Source organism: Dendrobates tinctorius, unplaced genomic scaffold, assembly GCF_039654945.1.
Source record: "Dendrobates tinctorius isolate UK_male_01 unplaced genomic scaffold, ASM3965494v1 ptg000116l, whole genome shotgun sequence".
Taxonomy (NCBI): domain Eukaryota; kingdom Metazoa; phylum Chordata; class Amphibia; order Anura; family Dendrobatidae; genus Dendrobates; species Dendrobates tinctorius.
This window is the reverse complement of record NW_027361784.1, coordinates 38,105,948-38,121,819: the sequence shown is the minus strand read 5'-3', so window position 1 is coordinate 38,121,819 and position 15,872 is coordinate 38,105,948. Positions and strand designations below refer to the sequence as shown.

At 43.2% G+C, this 15,872-nt stretch overlaps 1 protein-coding gene across 3 annotated transcripts in view; it reads left to right on the top strand.

Annotated features, from left to right (window-relative positions):
- The window catches only part of ZFAT (zinc finger and AT-hook domain containing), a 241,332-nt gene that overhangs the window by 118,460 nt on the left and 107,000 nt on the right, over positions 1-15,872 (top strand). For all 3 annotated transcript variants that reach the window (XM_073590374.1, XM_073590375.1, XM_073590373.1), the window contains exons 9-12: positions 1,733-1,820; positions 7,847-7,996; positions 8,253-8,426; positions 8,564-8,652. In XM_073590374.1, coding sequence (XP_073446475.1) covers positions 1,733-1,820; positions 7,847-7,996; positions 8,253-8,426; positions 8,564-8,652 — 501 coding nt within the window. The remainder of the gene's footprint in view (positions 1-1,732; positions 1,821-7,846; positions 7,997-8,252; positions 8,427-8,563; positions 8,653-15,872) is intronic.

The following is a 15,872-nucleotide window of genomic DNA, read 5'->3' as shown; positions in this document are numbered from 1 at the left end:
CTCAGCTGCTGCAGAACCTTATACTGCACACCTCAGCTGCTGCAGAACCTTATACTGCACACCCCTACACTTGAAAATAAAGCCTGCACCTTAAGAAGATGTGGTGAATGCAGTTTATTTATTCCAACTATCAATTGATGTTGATGTGTTACTGAAGACGAGCAATGTCTGTCCTGGGCGTCCTTTTGGGCAGCTATGAGGTGTACCTGACTGGTGCTAAAAAAAAGGAGTGTTAGTCTGTGTGCTACCCGGCTTTCATTCTTTTTGGTACGATATGGATAGACAGATATGGATAAATGGATATATAGAGCAGATTTCTAATCTGCTTTTGCTATTGAAAACATTATCTATGAGCTCAAAAACCTTTCAGGTGATGCAGTTTTTTAAAAAGCTGATCTGCTTTTGCAGCTGAAAAACGTATCCTCAAAAAACGCAGCAAAAACGCTATGTGTGAATGTAGCCTTAGATCAGGAATAGAACAGCCATTTATAGGACAGTTCATAACTTTCCCAAATTCCTGTGAAAAAATATTCAGCACATTCTGTATTGAACTACTGTACCCAATTTATTATATATTTTAGGAGTCGGTCCATTTTATACCGACTCCAGGACTCCGACTCCACAGCCCTGGTTGCCGATGGGCTACAGCGCTCACACCTCCCCTGCATTTCTGAGTTTTCCCTGATCGATGTGCTATCTCTGCAACCCCTCAGCGGCCCGGAAGCTATTTTTCCTGCTCTTGTTAGGAGTCTTGCTTTTCTGTTTTTGTTGTTTTTTATTTTTTATTTAATAACTGGAGGCGGGGCGTCACTAAAAAAAAAATATATGACCGCAATTGCAGCTCTTGGCAGAAGTTCTAAGTTGCTCCCTTTCTTAGAATTTAAAAAATATAAATCTGGAATCGGTAAACAATATACTTTTCTCAAGCGGGAGAAAGAAGCTGTATTTCTTGCATTGTTGTTCTTAAAAATTGCTAATTTTTGGACCCTTAAAAATTGCTAATTTTTGGACCCTTTTGTTAACCATAGAAATGTTTTTCACAATCCTTTTTTTCTTCCTCATGGTGATGAAGCTACTCCACCTCTGGATGCGCATACATCTCGTGCTTGCGCTTAGTTGACGGCTGCATACGCAGAGGATCACTTTTCAGGGCAGAGCAAGTCACACATGCGCACGGTTTATACTACCACAATAGAGATTAAAGTTGCTGGAAAAATGAGCAAGCAGATGGATCTGGGAGCCATATTGTAAGGACTAGACGATTGGGTCAAATCATCTCAGAAATGTCACGTCGAAAAATGGTTTAGGAGATTTGATAAACTTGCAACCGGTAAACGAGCTCCTGTGGGTTGTGGACTCGGGACATGTCTGATCCATGGAGGCCGCACCTCACCATGTATGGGACTTGAAGGACCTGCTGACGTCACCATGTTATTTAGGTTTTATTGCATTGGCTGATCTTATATTTTAATTTTTTTTTTTTCTGTATATTTCGCGCCTCCGTATAATTATACAAAGTTCTGTAGCTTCAATTGGTCCGAATAGATTTTTTTTTTTATAATGTCATTAGGATACAAAAAAGAAAACCAAGTCCTGCACTAAATCCGTCCGCTTCATCAATCACATTAGTGGCTGGTCAATACTCCGCCTTCGCAGGCTCATAAGTCACAATTATTGTGTAGTCTTATTGATTGTGCTTTTAATTTTCTCTTTTTTTTTTGTGTGTGTGTAGGTCAAAAAGACTTATTCCTGTCCTGCCTGTAAAAAATCTTTTTCAGACGATCGACTCATTAAATCTCACATAAAGGCAAATCATCCCGGTAAGTAACATCCTAGGATGCATTATATATATATTTTTTCTTTTCTTTTTTTTACAAATATACTTATTTTTGTTAAGTAATTTCTATTTCGGAGCTGCACAACTTGGGAATGAAAAGAGCTAATAAAGTCATCCTATCACCAAGATCCTATACCCGGTCTAATAATAACAATAGTAGTAGCAAATACTTCCAATTAGAAATGTACAGTTCTTCTGATTCGCTATGTCGCTTACCCCATGTGCAGGGCATTGCAGTAGCTTAAAGGGAGCCTGTCAGCAGGATTGTGCACAGTAACCTACAGAAAGTGTCAGGTTGGTGTTGTTATACTGATTAGTGATACCTGGGGATGAAATCCGTCTTGTGGTTGTTGTGTAATCTGTATTTGTAGTTTTCAGAGCACCACATGAAGACTCCCACAGGCCGCCCCAGGGCACGAGCATATGATTAGCTCAAAACTGAAAATAAAGACTACACAACAACCACAAGACGGATTTTTCATCACCAGGTGTCATTGTAATTAGTATAACGATGCCGACCTGACACTGTCTGTAGGTTACTAGGCACAATCCTACTTTCCTACTAATTTAAAGCTTCCTGGTGGTGTAATGTGGAGTGTCGTTACCACTAATTGTAATGCACTAGAGTAGGATATGGAGGTAATTGTTCTAGTGTTTGTGTTTCTCTGCAGCTTGTGTATTATACTCACATGGTGTACACTTTCTGCTACACACAACACTGCTACATAAACAGGCGCACACACATCCCTGCTACATTCACACACAGCTCTGCTACATGCACATTTATATACACACACATGTTTATGTACACACAGCTTTGCCACATGCACAATGATGTACACACACAGCTCTGCTACATGCATATTTATGTATACACATACAGATCTGCTACATTCACATTTATATACAGTACAGACCAAAAGTTTGGACACACCTCATTAAAAGAGGTTTTTTTTTTTAATTTTCATGACTATGAAAATTGTAGATTCACTCTGAAGGCATCAAAACTATGAATTACCACATGTGGAATTATATAATTAACAAAAAAGTGTGAAACAACTGAAAATATGTCTTATATTCTAGGTTCTTCAAAGTAGCCACCTTTTGCTTTGATTACTGCTTTGCATACTCTTGGCATTCTCTTGATGAGCTTCAAGAGGTAGTCACCGGAAATGGTTTTCACTTCACAGGTGTGCCCTGTTAGGTTTAATAAGTGGGATTTCTTGCCTTATAAATGGGGTTGGGACCATCAGTTGTGTTGTGCAGAAGTCTGGTGGATACACAGCTGATAGTCCTACTGAATAGACTGTTAGAATTTGTATTATGGCAAGAAAAAAGCAGCTGAGTAAAGAAAAACGAGTGGCCATCATTACTTTAAGAAATTAAGGTCAGTCAGTCCGAAAAATTGGGAAAACTTTGAAAGTGTCCCCAATTGCAGTGGCAAAAACCATCAAGTGCTACAAAGAAACTGGCTCACATGAGGAAAGCCCCAGGAAAGGAAGACCAAGAGTCACCTCTGCTGCGGAGGATAAGTTCGTCTGAGTCACCAGCCTCAGAAGTCGCAGGTTAACAGCAGCTCAGTTTAGAGACCAGGTCAATGCCACACACAGTTCTAGCAGCAGACACATCTCTACAACAACTGTTAAGAGGAGACTTTGTGCAGCAGGCCTTCATGGTATAATAGCTGCTAGGAAACCACTGCTAAGGACAGGCAACAAGCAGAAGAGATTTGTTTGGGCCAAAAAACACAAGGAAAGGACATTAGACCAGTGGAAATCTGTGCTTTGGTCTGATGAGTCCAAATTTGAGATCTTTGGTTCCAACCAACGTGTCTTTGTGCGATGCAGAAAAGGTGAACGGATGGACTCTACATGCCTGGTTCCCACCGTGAAGCATGGAGGAGGAGGTGTGATGGTGTGGGGGTGCTTTGCTGGTGACACTGTTGGGGATTTATTCAAAATTGAAGGCATACTGAACCAGCATGGCTACCACACCATCTTGCAGCGGCATGCTATTCCATCCGGTTTGTGTTTAGTTGGACCATCATTTATTTTTCAACAGGACAATGACCCCAAACACACCTCCAGGCTGTGTAAGGGCTATTTGACCAAGAAGGAGAGTGATGGGGTGCTACGCCAGATGACCTGGCCTCTACAGTCACCAGTCCTGAACCCAATCGAGATGGTTTGGGGTGAGCTGGACCGCAGAGTGAAGGCAAAAGGGCCAACAAGTGTTAAGCATCTCTGGGAACTCCTTCAAGACTGTTGGAAGACCATTTCCGGTGACTACCTCTTGAAGCTCATCAACAGAATGCCAAGAGTGTGCAAAGCAGTAATCAAAGCAAAAGGTGGCTACTTTGAAGAACCTAGAATATAAGACATATTTTCAGTTGTTTCACACTTATTTGTTAATTATATAATTCCACATGTATAATTCATAGTTTTGATGCCGTCAGAGTGAATCTACAATTTTCATAGTCATGAAAAGAAAGAAAACTGAATGAGAAGGTGTGTCCAAACTTTTGGTCTGTACTGTACACATGCACAATTATGTACACACAGCTCTGCTACATGCACATTTATATGTTCACACACACACACAGCATTGCCACTTCTTGCAGTTTCTTCCAGGCACGTGGCTGATCGGCTTCCGTGCAGGTCCCCGTCCTCTCCTGCCCTGCACCGATCACATATATCCGCGTGGGGCAGGAGGAGAGCGAGCAGTGATCTCTGTGATCTGGAAGGTCGGGGTGTCAGCGTTCTCCTCCATCACAGGAAGCTGCTTCTAGACTATAAGACGCACACACTTGTAAGCAGGAGTTTTTCTTGATAAAAAGCGCGTCTTATAGTCTGAAAAATGCGGTAATTGCTGAAGTAATAGAACACTACAGCTTTCTATAGTTATCTCTCAGTAGATAATAACTTCTTTTATTATGTTTATATATAATATATATATATATATATATATATATATATATATATATATATATATATATATACATACACAGATAGTATTTGTATATTGGTGCAAAAGTGAACCAACAAACAATGTAATTAAGGCAACTAATTGAGTAACGTGCAGAGATGGATGAAAAAAAAAACTAATATATTACGTTAATTAAAGCCACTAATTAACTGATTAATATTGATGCCGATAATTAACTGGTGCAGCACTTCTAAATCATGGCGTATATACGCATGTGTATCTATATATAAGACAGTAATAAACCAGCCGTAAAATAATTTACATGAACTTTAATTAGTACGAACAAAATTAATTTATGTAAATTTTGTTTGTCATAATTACATTTTAATTTTTTTACAGCTGGTTTATTATTACTAATAATTGATTGTTCGGTACACCACTTGCGATCAATTTATTGACTTGTGAATATATTTTGTATATGTATTAGTAAAATTAAACTGATTTATTTAAATTGTAAGAGGAATATGCTGTAAATATGAAATCTCTATTCATCTATTAAAATAATTATAATGTAACTTATATATCCGCTTTATGTCTGTGTATTCTATATGAGCCTATATCCTAACTAACAGGTTGATGTGACTAACTGGGACAGTGTGGGAACTGAAGACCCGATCGTTTCTCTGACAGGCACTGCGATGATGTCACCGGGACATGAACCAATCAGGTCCTCGATGATGTCACCGGGCGGGTCATGATGTCACTAGACAAAGCAAATGTGATTTTGCTAACTAAAAAAAAAATTAGAAATTAGTTTATAATGATTAGTTGTTTTTTTTTTTCCTGTCCCGATAAAGGTCTTTAAAAAGTTTTTGAAGGAGTATTAATTGAAAGCTTATCACTAAAATAGTCAATACATATGTAATTGGTGGGATCTGACCTCCCCCAGTTCTTCCCTGTCGCCCCTTGATCAGCATCAATGGGTTATGTGGTTTCCTGATGTTGTTATAGATATTGTAGATTTTCAGTCTAATACTGTAGCTCAAACCGATGGCCGACACAGGAGGTGATAATATGTCCTACGTTAGGTGGGCGTGTATGAAGCCGGAGTCCGCAGCATACCGTGGAGGCAACGGCTGTGTTGTACAGCCAGCTTCTGCATGTAACAGCAGCGATTGGAGCTAGCACCATTCACTGCCATTTAACCGTTTTAAATGCTGTTAATTAAAAAAAAAACTAAAGTAGAAAAAAAGAACAAAAACCTTTTGGAGAAGAAAAGTGTGTGTGTGTGTGTGCGCGGCCGTATATGCTCGAGTATAAGCCGAGCCACTTAATTTGGCCAGAAAAAACTGGGAAAAGGTATTGACTCGAGTATTAGCCGGGTATGCATTGTCCCCTCATCACTATCCAGATATGCATGGCTCCTTATCCCTGTCCTTGTATGCATGACTCCTCATCCTTATCCTTGTCTCAATGGCCCCTCATCCCTCACCTGATATGCATGGCTCCTCATCCCCATCCTTGTCTGCATGGCTCCTCATTCCTATCCTTGTCTGCATGGTTCCTTATGCCCATCCTTGTCTGCATGGCTCCTCATCCTTATCCTTGTCTCAATGGCCCCTCATCCCTCACCTGATATGCATGGCTCCTCATTCCTTTCCTTGTCTTCATGGCTCCTCATTCCTATCCTTATATGCATGGCTTCTCATCCCTAAAAGCATAAAAAAAACCTTCTACTTACCTTCCCTGCGTACCCTCGCAGCATCCTGTTCTGGCTTCCAGCAGCTCCTGTGGCCCCAGCAATCACGTGTCTCCGCTCATTAAGGTAATGAATATTCACCTCCCTCCACTCACCGAGGACACGTGATCACTTGGCCGCAGGAGCTGCTGGAAGCCGGAACAGGATGCTGCGAGGGCGCGCAGGGAAGGTAAGTAGGAGGTTTTTTTTCTCCCTTACAGCTGCTGGAAGCCGGCAGCTGCGGCTGTAACTGTGTGCGCTATAATAAAAATATTCATTGCCAGTTTTATATATATATATATATATATATATATATATATATATATATATATATATATATATATATATAATGTGTGTATGTATATAATACATATTACAGTTCTTTATAGTGACGCTATTTTTTTATTTTTTTTCCCCACTACTCTTACATAAGTTTGGCATCAGCGTAATCCGACTGACCTGGAGAATTATTTGGGTGGATCATTTTACTGTGCAATGAACACCATAGAGACAAAAAAATCAATGGCAGAGTCTCATTTATTTCTGCACTTGCAATTTTTTCCCCCATTTTTTTGGTGCATTAAATAGTAAACTGAATGACGCTGTTCAAACCTGCAACTCGTCCCACAAAAATCACACACTCATACGGTGATATAAATGGAGAAATAAAAAAGTGATGGCTTTTGGATAAAGGGGGGGGGAACGTAGGGCAAAAATGAAAACTGGCCACGATAAGAGGGGGTAAAATGGGACATTGGTGCCATAGCGGGCGCTTCCACAGGTATCGGTGCACTGCTGGGGGGAGTGGTGAGCGGAAGGGGCTTGCGGTACATTAATATAAACATGCATTATTAGGAAGTATTTTTTGCTTGTTTTTTATGTAATTTATTTTATTGCATTGATTCATTTTTTTATTGTACTTTTTCATTTTTTTGCTGCAATTTTTTAAAATGTATTAATACCTTGAATGCAGCAGACACCCCCCCCCCTTCTCATTTGGGGGTCTTTTTTCTGTGAATGCATGGGCAATTTTTGGGGGTGAAAATTTTTTTTTTCATATAGTTTACATTAAATGCAGACTATAGAAGGAGTTAGCAGCGAATCAGTCAGTGAGCTCAGTCTGATGTCAGTATGGATCTCCCTACTCCTAAACCTTCTTCTAAGCTGCGTTTCCCCCTCAATCCCCTCTCACAAATTCCAACTGGGACTTTGGTCATAAAACAGCTAAGAAAACGGTTCAGGAGAAGAGAGGTAAGGATTACAGAGTTTTGACATCAGAAGAAGCTCGCTGACCGATTCGCTGTTAACTCATTTGGTAAATTACTTTGTTTGTTTTTTTTTTGCAGAGGTCTCTGCGAGTCTAATCTCCGAGGTCCTGGGCCGCAAGGTTCAATTAAAAGGTCTAATAGGAAAAAGAGCAGCAAAATGTCCGTATTGTGACTCCTATTTCATGAAGAACGGGTCTGATCTGCAGCGGCATATTTGGGCTCATGAAGGTACGATGGAAGCTTCATTTCTGTTTTTTTGTTTTCCATTTTCTCCTTTTATTTTTTTTCTTTGTACTTTTTTTTTATTTTATGTTTTTACAAAAATGGTGTAAGATATCCTCACTTTTGGCCATAAGCTTCTCCTCCTCTTTCCCTCCTGGTGTCTGGCCTTACGCCTCCTCCTCGTTGTAATAGTCGGACTCCTCTGTCTTCTGTATGGGATCCTCCGAGATGTCGTACGATGTTTCTTCTCCGCTTTTTCCAGGTCTGAAGCCTTTTAAGTGCACGGTGTGCGACTACGCCACTCGCAGCAAGAGCAACCTGAAGGCACACATGAACCGGCACAGCACCGAGAAGACGCACCTCTGCGACATGTGCGGCAAAAAGTTCAAAACCAAAGGGACACTAAAGAGTCACAAGCTCCTGCACACAGCGGACGGTGAGGACAGACGTCACATCCAGAGCAGCATTCGCTATTCTGCCAGCTGCAGCTCCGGGTTTTCATGTGTGTGATCTCGGCCTGACGAGCGGATTACTTACCTTTTCACAATGCGTTTTGAATTTTTTTTTTTGCAGGGAAGCAGTTCAAATGCACAATATGCGAATTCACTGCTGTCCAAAAACCACAGCTCCTCCGACACATGGAGCAACATACCTCGTTCAAGGTAAGAAACCGACCGGTGACCGTGGGTATCTGCCAGATCATTACATGGCATTTATGTCGTGATGTTCACTCGGTCACCCTGCTGACCCCATAACTGCAGAGTCCAGACCTCCTCTCAGCACAAACACTGCGCCCCCGCCGGCTGCTTCATGGCCGCGCAGCTGCGTGCAGCCGTACATCACCAAGCACAATGCTGAGCGTCGGATGGAGTGGTGTAACGCCGCCACCACTGGACTCTGGAGGAGACGTGTTCTGTGCAGTCTCACTTCTCTATCTGGCATCTGATGGAGGAGTCTGGGTTTGGTGACTCCAGGAGGACGGTACTCCCTGACTGCATTGTGCTCGCTGTACAGATGGTGGAGGAGGATAACACTATGGGTTTGTTATCTGGGGTCGGCCTCAGCTTTTAGTTCCAATGAAAGGAAATATTAATATTTTAGCTCAAAGACCTAATGCACAAGCTCCATATAGACATGGGGGGGGGTGGAAGAATATGACCGGCCGCACAGTCGGTACCTCCCCCATCCAGGAATGGGATTTTGAGCCCGGCCTCACCCCAACATCAGGGTCTGACCTCACAAACGCTCTTCTGCCAGAAATCTATGTTAAGGTGGCAGGACGTGGTCATAATTTGGATTCAGTGCAGGATCAATACATTATACAGTACTAAAATCACCTTTTATCTTGTCTTTTGCCCATTGTCCCTATAAATTTGCAGCTGCCATGTGGATGGGCACGTGGCCGCCAGGTGGTGTTATGCCCAGCCGCTCCTACGTCAGTCAGTGGACATGGTGCTTGTCCCTTTCCAACTTTTTTTCTGGTCGTCCTATTTTCCTTTAATCTTTTCGGACTATAATAATAATTTTTATTTTTATATAGCGCTAACATATTCCGTAGCGCTCTACATTTTGCACACATTATCATCACTGTCCCCGATGGGGCTCACAATCTACATTCCCTATCAGTAGGTCTTTGGAATGTGGGAGAAAACCGGAGAACCCGGAGGAAACCCACGCAAACACGGGAAGAACATACAAACTCAGGAACCCAGAACCCAGGACTCCAGCGCTGCAATGCCAGCCACTGAGCCACCGTGTGCTAACCACTGAGCCACCGTGTGCTAACCACTGAGCCACTGTGCTGACCATAATTCTTTTGTGCAGTAAGCAAAGTGTTCTAGTTTGTCCAGAATAAAATGAACTTTCAGCTCTGTCAATAAATAAGAAATCTACTTAAAAGCCTCAACGAAAACCCAGAGTCTGCAGGAGGAGAGACTGCAGAGTCTGCAGGAGGAGAGACTGCAGAGTCTGCAGGAGGAGAGACTGCAGAGTCTGCAGGAGGAGAGACTGCAGAGTCTGCAGGAGGAGAGACTGCAGAGTCTGCAGGAGGAGAGACTGCAGAGTCTGCAGGAGGAGAGACTGCAGAGTCTGCAGGAGGAGAGACTGCAGAGTCTGCAGGAGGAGAGACTGCAGAGTCTGCAGGAGGAGGAGAAACTGCAGGAGGAGGAGAGACTGCAGGAGGAGGAGAGACTGCAGAGTCTGCAGGAGGAGAGTGCAGGAGGAGAGTCTGCAGGAGGAGAGACCCCAGAGACTGCAGGAGGAGGAGAGACTGCGGGAGGAGGAGAGACTGCAGGAGGAGGAGAGACTGCAGAGTCTGCAGGAGGAACAGAGCGAGAGCAAGAAATGCTGCAGAGGGAAAAACAGAGCAGAGGTAGGGAACAAGAAAGGGCAAGAGGAAAAGATAACACATAGGCAGGATGGAACATAGTAAAGAGTGAGCAGAATCTGCCCAGGAGAAGGAAGAGATCGCGAGGTAGGCTGCATTAGAGTAAAGGCCCCGTTACATTTAGCGATGCACCAGCGATTCCGACCACGATACGACCTGGTCAGGATCGCTGGTGCATCGCTAAATGGTCGCTAGTGAGCTGCCACACAGGCAGATCTCACAGCGATGCAGCAGCGATACAGCGGTCGTTACTTACTTTTCAGACGAGGCAATCCTGACATCCTCCGCCCGCGTCCACGCGTCGCTTGCCGGCGCCAGCAGGAAGCACCTGACGAGAAATGGAGCTGCGCGATCAGCGACAGACTTCCAGGCAGGGGAGCCGGTCGGAAGTAAGTATCACACATAGCGATATTGCTGCTGCGTCACCAAATTGGTGATGCTTTAGCGATATTGGTAGCGATATCGCTATGTGTAAAACCCTCTTTAGGACGAAGAGCAAACAGGCAGGAAACAATAGAGCGGAAAAGGCAGAGCCTACAAATGGAAGAAAGAAATCACGCGGCGTAGAGGACCAGAATCTGCATGAGAGGCGGAAGAAGAGATCATGCAAATAGCAACAGCTTACTGTAGAAGGAAAGAATCTGCAGTGGAAAGATCGCTGCCAGCATCAGTTTCTGTCAGTAAAGGTGGGAAAATCCGTCCAGGAATGAAGCTGTGCTCTCTTGTTCCTGAGGGCTAGTGAAGACTGCAGTATCCTCGATATACAGACCTTTCCATTTATTATTGGGAGGGAAAATTCTGAAACTAGGAGCCTGTAAGGAGGTCTGAAAATGAATGAAGGGATAAGGATTGCAGGCTGAAACTTTGTCCACAGCCTTCTATGACACACGTGGGGCAATTTGTTTTTTGACGGAGTCTCCCTCTAAGGCCGGGGTCACACTTGCGAGTGCGATGCGAGAAACTCGCGCATCAATACCCGGGCGCTGCCGCCGGCACTCGGGACCAGAGCGTGCGGCTGCTTGTATTTCTATGCAGCCGCACACTCCGGTCCCGAGTGCCGGGTATTGATGCGCAAGACTCACATCACCCTCGCGAGTGTCACCCCGGCCTAAGACTGAATCGTAAAGCTCTCCCATTTCCCAGAGGTAATTGTTTCACGTTCACTAGCACTGGAGGGGGGAGAAGAGATGAGACCCCACACAGATTTTTACGGATCACAGTGGTGAAATGGAAATGTATTACAAAGAGGCAGATCTAGAGGAGTGATTGTTCTCCCTTTTATGCTGTAAAATCCTTTTCCGCCGCACCAGGCAGAGACATCTGAGTATTTTATGTCGGTCTCTGTTAGTTGGCCCCTTTTTTTCTCCCATTTTATTAACAGTGTAACGTTCTCCCACAAATCATGGGCTCAATCCATTCCTCCAGGACGACGCTCCCCGAATGTAATTTCCTATGACTCTTTACATTATCCTTCCTTTTATTAAAGTCTTAAATTCTATAAAATACCTCGGAGGGAAGAGGAGTCTAAATGAGAGGAGAGCGTAAAATTGCAATGACTCCATCGAATATTAAAAACAATAAAAAAAAGCCTCATCCTTTCCTCTTATTTCTCAGTAGTTAACGGTTTTGACCTGGTGGCGCTCCGCGTAACCTGCGATGTAGGAAACCCGACTGTCTGGGGAGCCGTCCGGATTATGGTGCAGTCATTACATTCTCGCCCCTCTGGCACTTGGCGATTATTCACTTTTCCTTGCTAGAACTAATGGATAAGGTTTCTCCTTGTGGAGAGTGACAAGCCAAGTCATGACAGAGTGAGGAGACTTATAGGCCATGCATGCTCCTGTGGGAATATGCAGATTGCCTCTTCAGGGAAGAAGAGGACTGGAACCCTAGTGTCTCCTCACTCTGACATGCCAGGCCTGGCATGTGTCTCTCCACAAGGAGAAACGTTACCCCTTAGATCCCCAATAGTAGCCTCTCAGCTAGCCAAATCAGATCTCATGCTTTGCACTGACGAGGGGCAACACCCCGAAACACCATGTTTGCAAATTGAGATTCTGGTTTTGCTTTTATCTTAATTCATGTGACACGGCTCGTTAAAGCGTTGATATTGACTTTTAGGTTTGCTACTTCCAAAAGGTGACGCTTGAGTTCTAGTCCTCTTCCTCTCTGAAGAGACAATTTGCATATTTCATGAAATACATTTGCACTTTAGCAGCAATGAACAGACTGTGACCCTATCTTTTGTATTATATATTGCGTCAAATGAGCATGTGCAAAGGTCATTGTGAAGGGAGGAGGAGCAGGGGAGCTGAGACTTCGCTTATTTTGGGTGATGGATGTTGTTGTTACTGGCGGTGAATAACTGTCATAATACTAGTACTGTCTGTGATGATAATGAGGCTGCTGGAAACTTCCCTAAAGGGCAAAGTATGAGTCATAAAAAGTCCTATTGTCCTGAGTGAAAATGGCAAGGTTACTATTTTTTGTTTAACTTTTTTTTTTATAGACAGTTTGTTTTTGAGACTTTCGTTTTTTTCTTTTTTCTCTTTTGCCACTCACACAGCCATATAATTCCTTTTTTTTTTTTTTTTTTTTTGCATGACAAGTTGTAGTTTTAATTTCTAACACTCATTTTACTTACCATGAGCTCAATACTTGGCGAGCTGACATTTTTGTTCATGTGGAAGTTACGACATTTTGATCGCCTTTTTTTTACTTCTATGGCAACCAAAAAGATGCAATTCAGATTTTTCGTATATTTTTTTGTTATTGCAGATACTGGTTAGGTTAATTTAATATTGTGACACTTTGGACGTGGAAATACCCAAATATGTTTATTTTTGTAATATCTTTATTTTTTGTACGGGCAAATGGGGATGATCCAAATTTTATTTTTAGGTTTAGTCCTGTTGGAAGACCTGTAGTTGTATGAATGCTATACTATACATACTATATACTGCGGGACAACTGTATTGCAGCATATAATAAGAATCAGGGTCCCCTATGAAGCCCAGCCGTCATAGTAGACACGAGGGTCTTCTCCAGACCCCTAGCAGCTTTGGCAACTCATCCGAGCCCTCCATACACCCGTACATGTACGGCGCTCATTAATAAGAGGGTTATCATATGAAAAAATACTTAATATTTAATACTTCCATTAAAATGAATATTGTTCCGCTAAACTTCTAAGGATAGATTAATGCAGTGTCTTACACTGCCTCGTCCTCTTGGATCCATCGCTGGTTCCTTCGCTGTTGATTGACTATTTATCACTCTTCTTCAATTCTAGTGCTTACACCAATCTCTGGTACTGACCCCTGCCGTACTGACCCCTGACCATCCTGACCCTGTCCATCGCATTGATTGAAACATCAGTGCTTGATGTCCTGCCGAACTGTTACTGCCCTGTGAGCCATGACCGGACAGTCCTTACCGCCTTACCTGGCGTACTCTAAGCTGATATTTCTTACTAGTCCTGCGCTAATACTCTGCTGGTCCCCTGCCAATGTCTGCTCACATCATAGGTGTGTCGCCTTGTTGTGCTGTGGATTTGGAAGCAATACCAGAAAGTCTAATGATTTTGTGGCAGCGAGACCTGTATGACCCATCATCGCTTTGAGAATGGGATCTCACTCCATGGTACTAAAAGTGAAAATAATGGGGCAGTGAACAAGATCGTGGCATGTGAAAGCGGGGGGTCCATCGAGTACCCCCATTCTACGAGTACCATTAGCTTACTGATTTTATGGATTATATAGTCATGGCTGAAAGTGTTGGCACTCTTGAAGTTGTTCCAGAAAATGAAGTATTTTTCCCAGAAAATTATTGCTGTTACACATTTCGTTATACACGTTTATTTTTTTCTGTGTAAAAAAAAAAAAAAAGGCAAATTGGTCATAATTTCACACTAAACCCCAAAAATGTGCTGGACAAAATTGTTGACATCTTTCTAAAATTGTGTTTCAAGCATGTGATTCTCGATCAAACTCACCTGTGGCAAGTAACAGGTGTGGACAATATGAAAATCACACATAAAACCAGATAAATAGGGTATAAGACGACTCAGTCTTTGAATTGTGTGTCTGTGTGTGCCACACTAAGCATGGAGAACAGAAAGGGGAGAAGAGAACTGTCTGAGGACTTAAGAACCACAGGGGACCAGGATCTCTCTAAGATGCTCTATGGACCTGAGCAGAGGTAGAAGGGTCCAACACTAAGAACCATTGCAAAAATAAATGCCAATCAGGATTTTGGAAATCTGGATACCAACTGGTGTGTTCTCTGTGATTTGCCTCTCTCATCTGGTACCATTTGGGAGATCTCGATAACTGATAAATGGATTATAAAACACTTTTTGAACCCTGGCAATGTGTTACACCCTATAGGATCATACAGAGGCTTTTGTAAGGGAAATACCAATGATCTCATACTTGTGACAGCTTTATTACGGGTAGGTCGTTTTATTATTATAGATCACAATAACCATCAGTGTTAAAGGGGCTTTGTGTTGCTGAAATGCCATTTTTCCTGTTTATGCCGCCAAGTGTTTGGTGATGGCTTGCTCATCACTGGGTGTCACCACCAATCCAAAGAACATGACTCAGAATTTCCTCAATTACAATAGACCACAGGCCGACATCCAGTCATTGTCTGTAGAGCGAGCCACCACTCCACTCATCGTCTACTGTTGGAGAGCAGAGCACATCTGCTCCGTCGCTTGTGTCCATCACACATTATGCTACATGTCTAATATTACAATGCATCGCGGTTCCAGACAGAATAGTTGATCATCCCCACTCAATACGTCTGTGAATTAATCTGGTGCCTAAATATGACCGCACTATTCGAGCCTTCATGGTGAGTGATATGGAACGGAACATCATCGGAAGTAGATCAAAATCGAGAGTGCTGTCACGTAATCAGCAGCGCTCTATAATAGACGGACGTCAAGTTACCAGGAGCCCTACACAATGGTGAGGCATCAAGCTGTCTGTTCGCACTCTATACAGAGGTCTGAACTTCAAGTGACTACAAGCGCTCCATTTTGGTGGGATGTCAAGTAACAAGAAGTGCACTGCAAAGGTGTAACCTCAAGTGACCAGGAATGCTCTATAATGGTGCAGCAGCAAGTGACCCGGAGCGCTGTACAACGATGGGATGTCAAGTGACCAGGAACGCTCTACAACGATGGGATGTCAAGTAACCCCGACTGCTCTACAGTAGGGGGACATCAAGTGACCAGGAACGCTGTACAGTTGGGGGACATCAAGTGACCAGGAGTGCTCTACAACGATGGGAAGTCAAGTAACCCCGACTGCTCTACAGTTGGGGGGGACATCAAGTGACCAGGAGCACTCTACAGTAGTGGGACATCAAGTGACCAGAAGCGCTCTACAGTTGGGGGACATCAAGTGACCATGAGTACTCTACAACTATGGGATGTCAAGTAACCCCGAGTGTTCTACAGTAGGGGGACATCAAGTGACCAGGAGC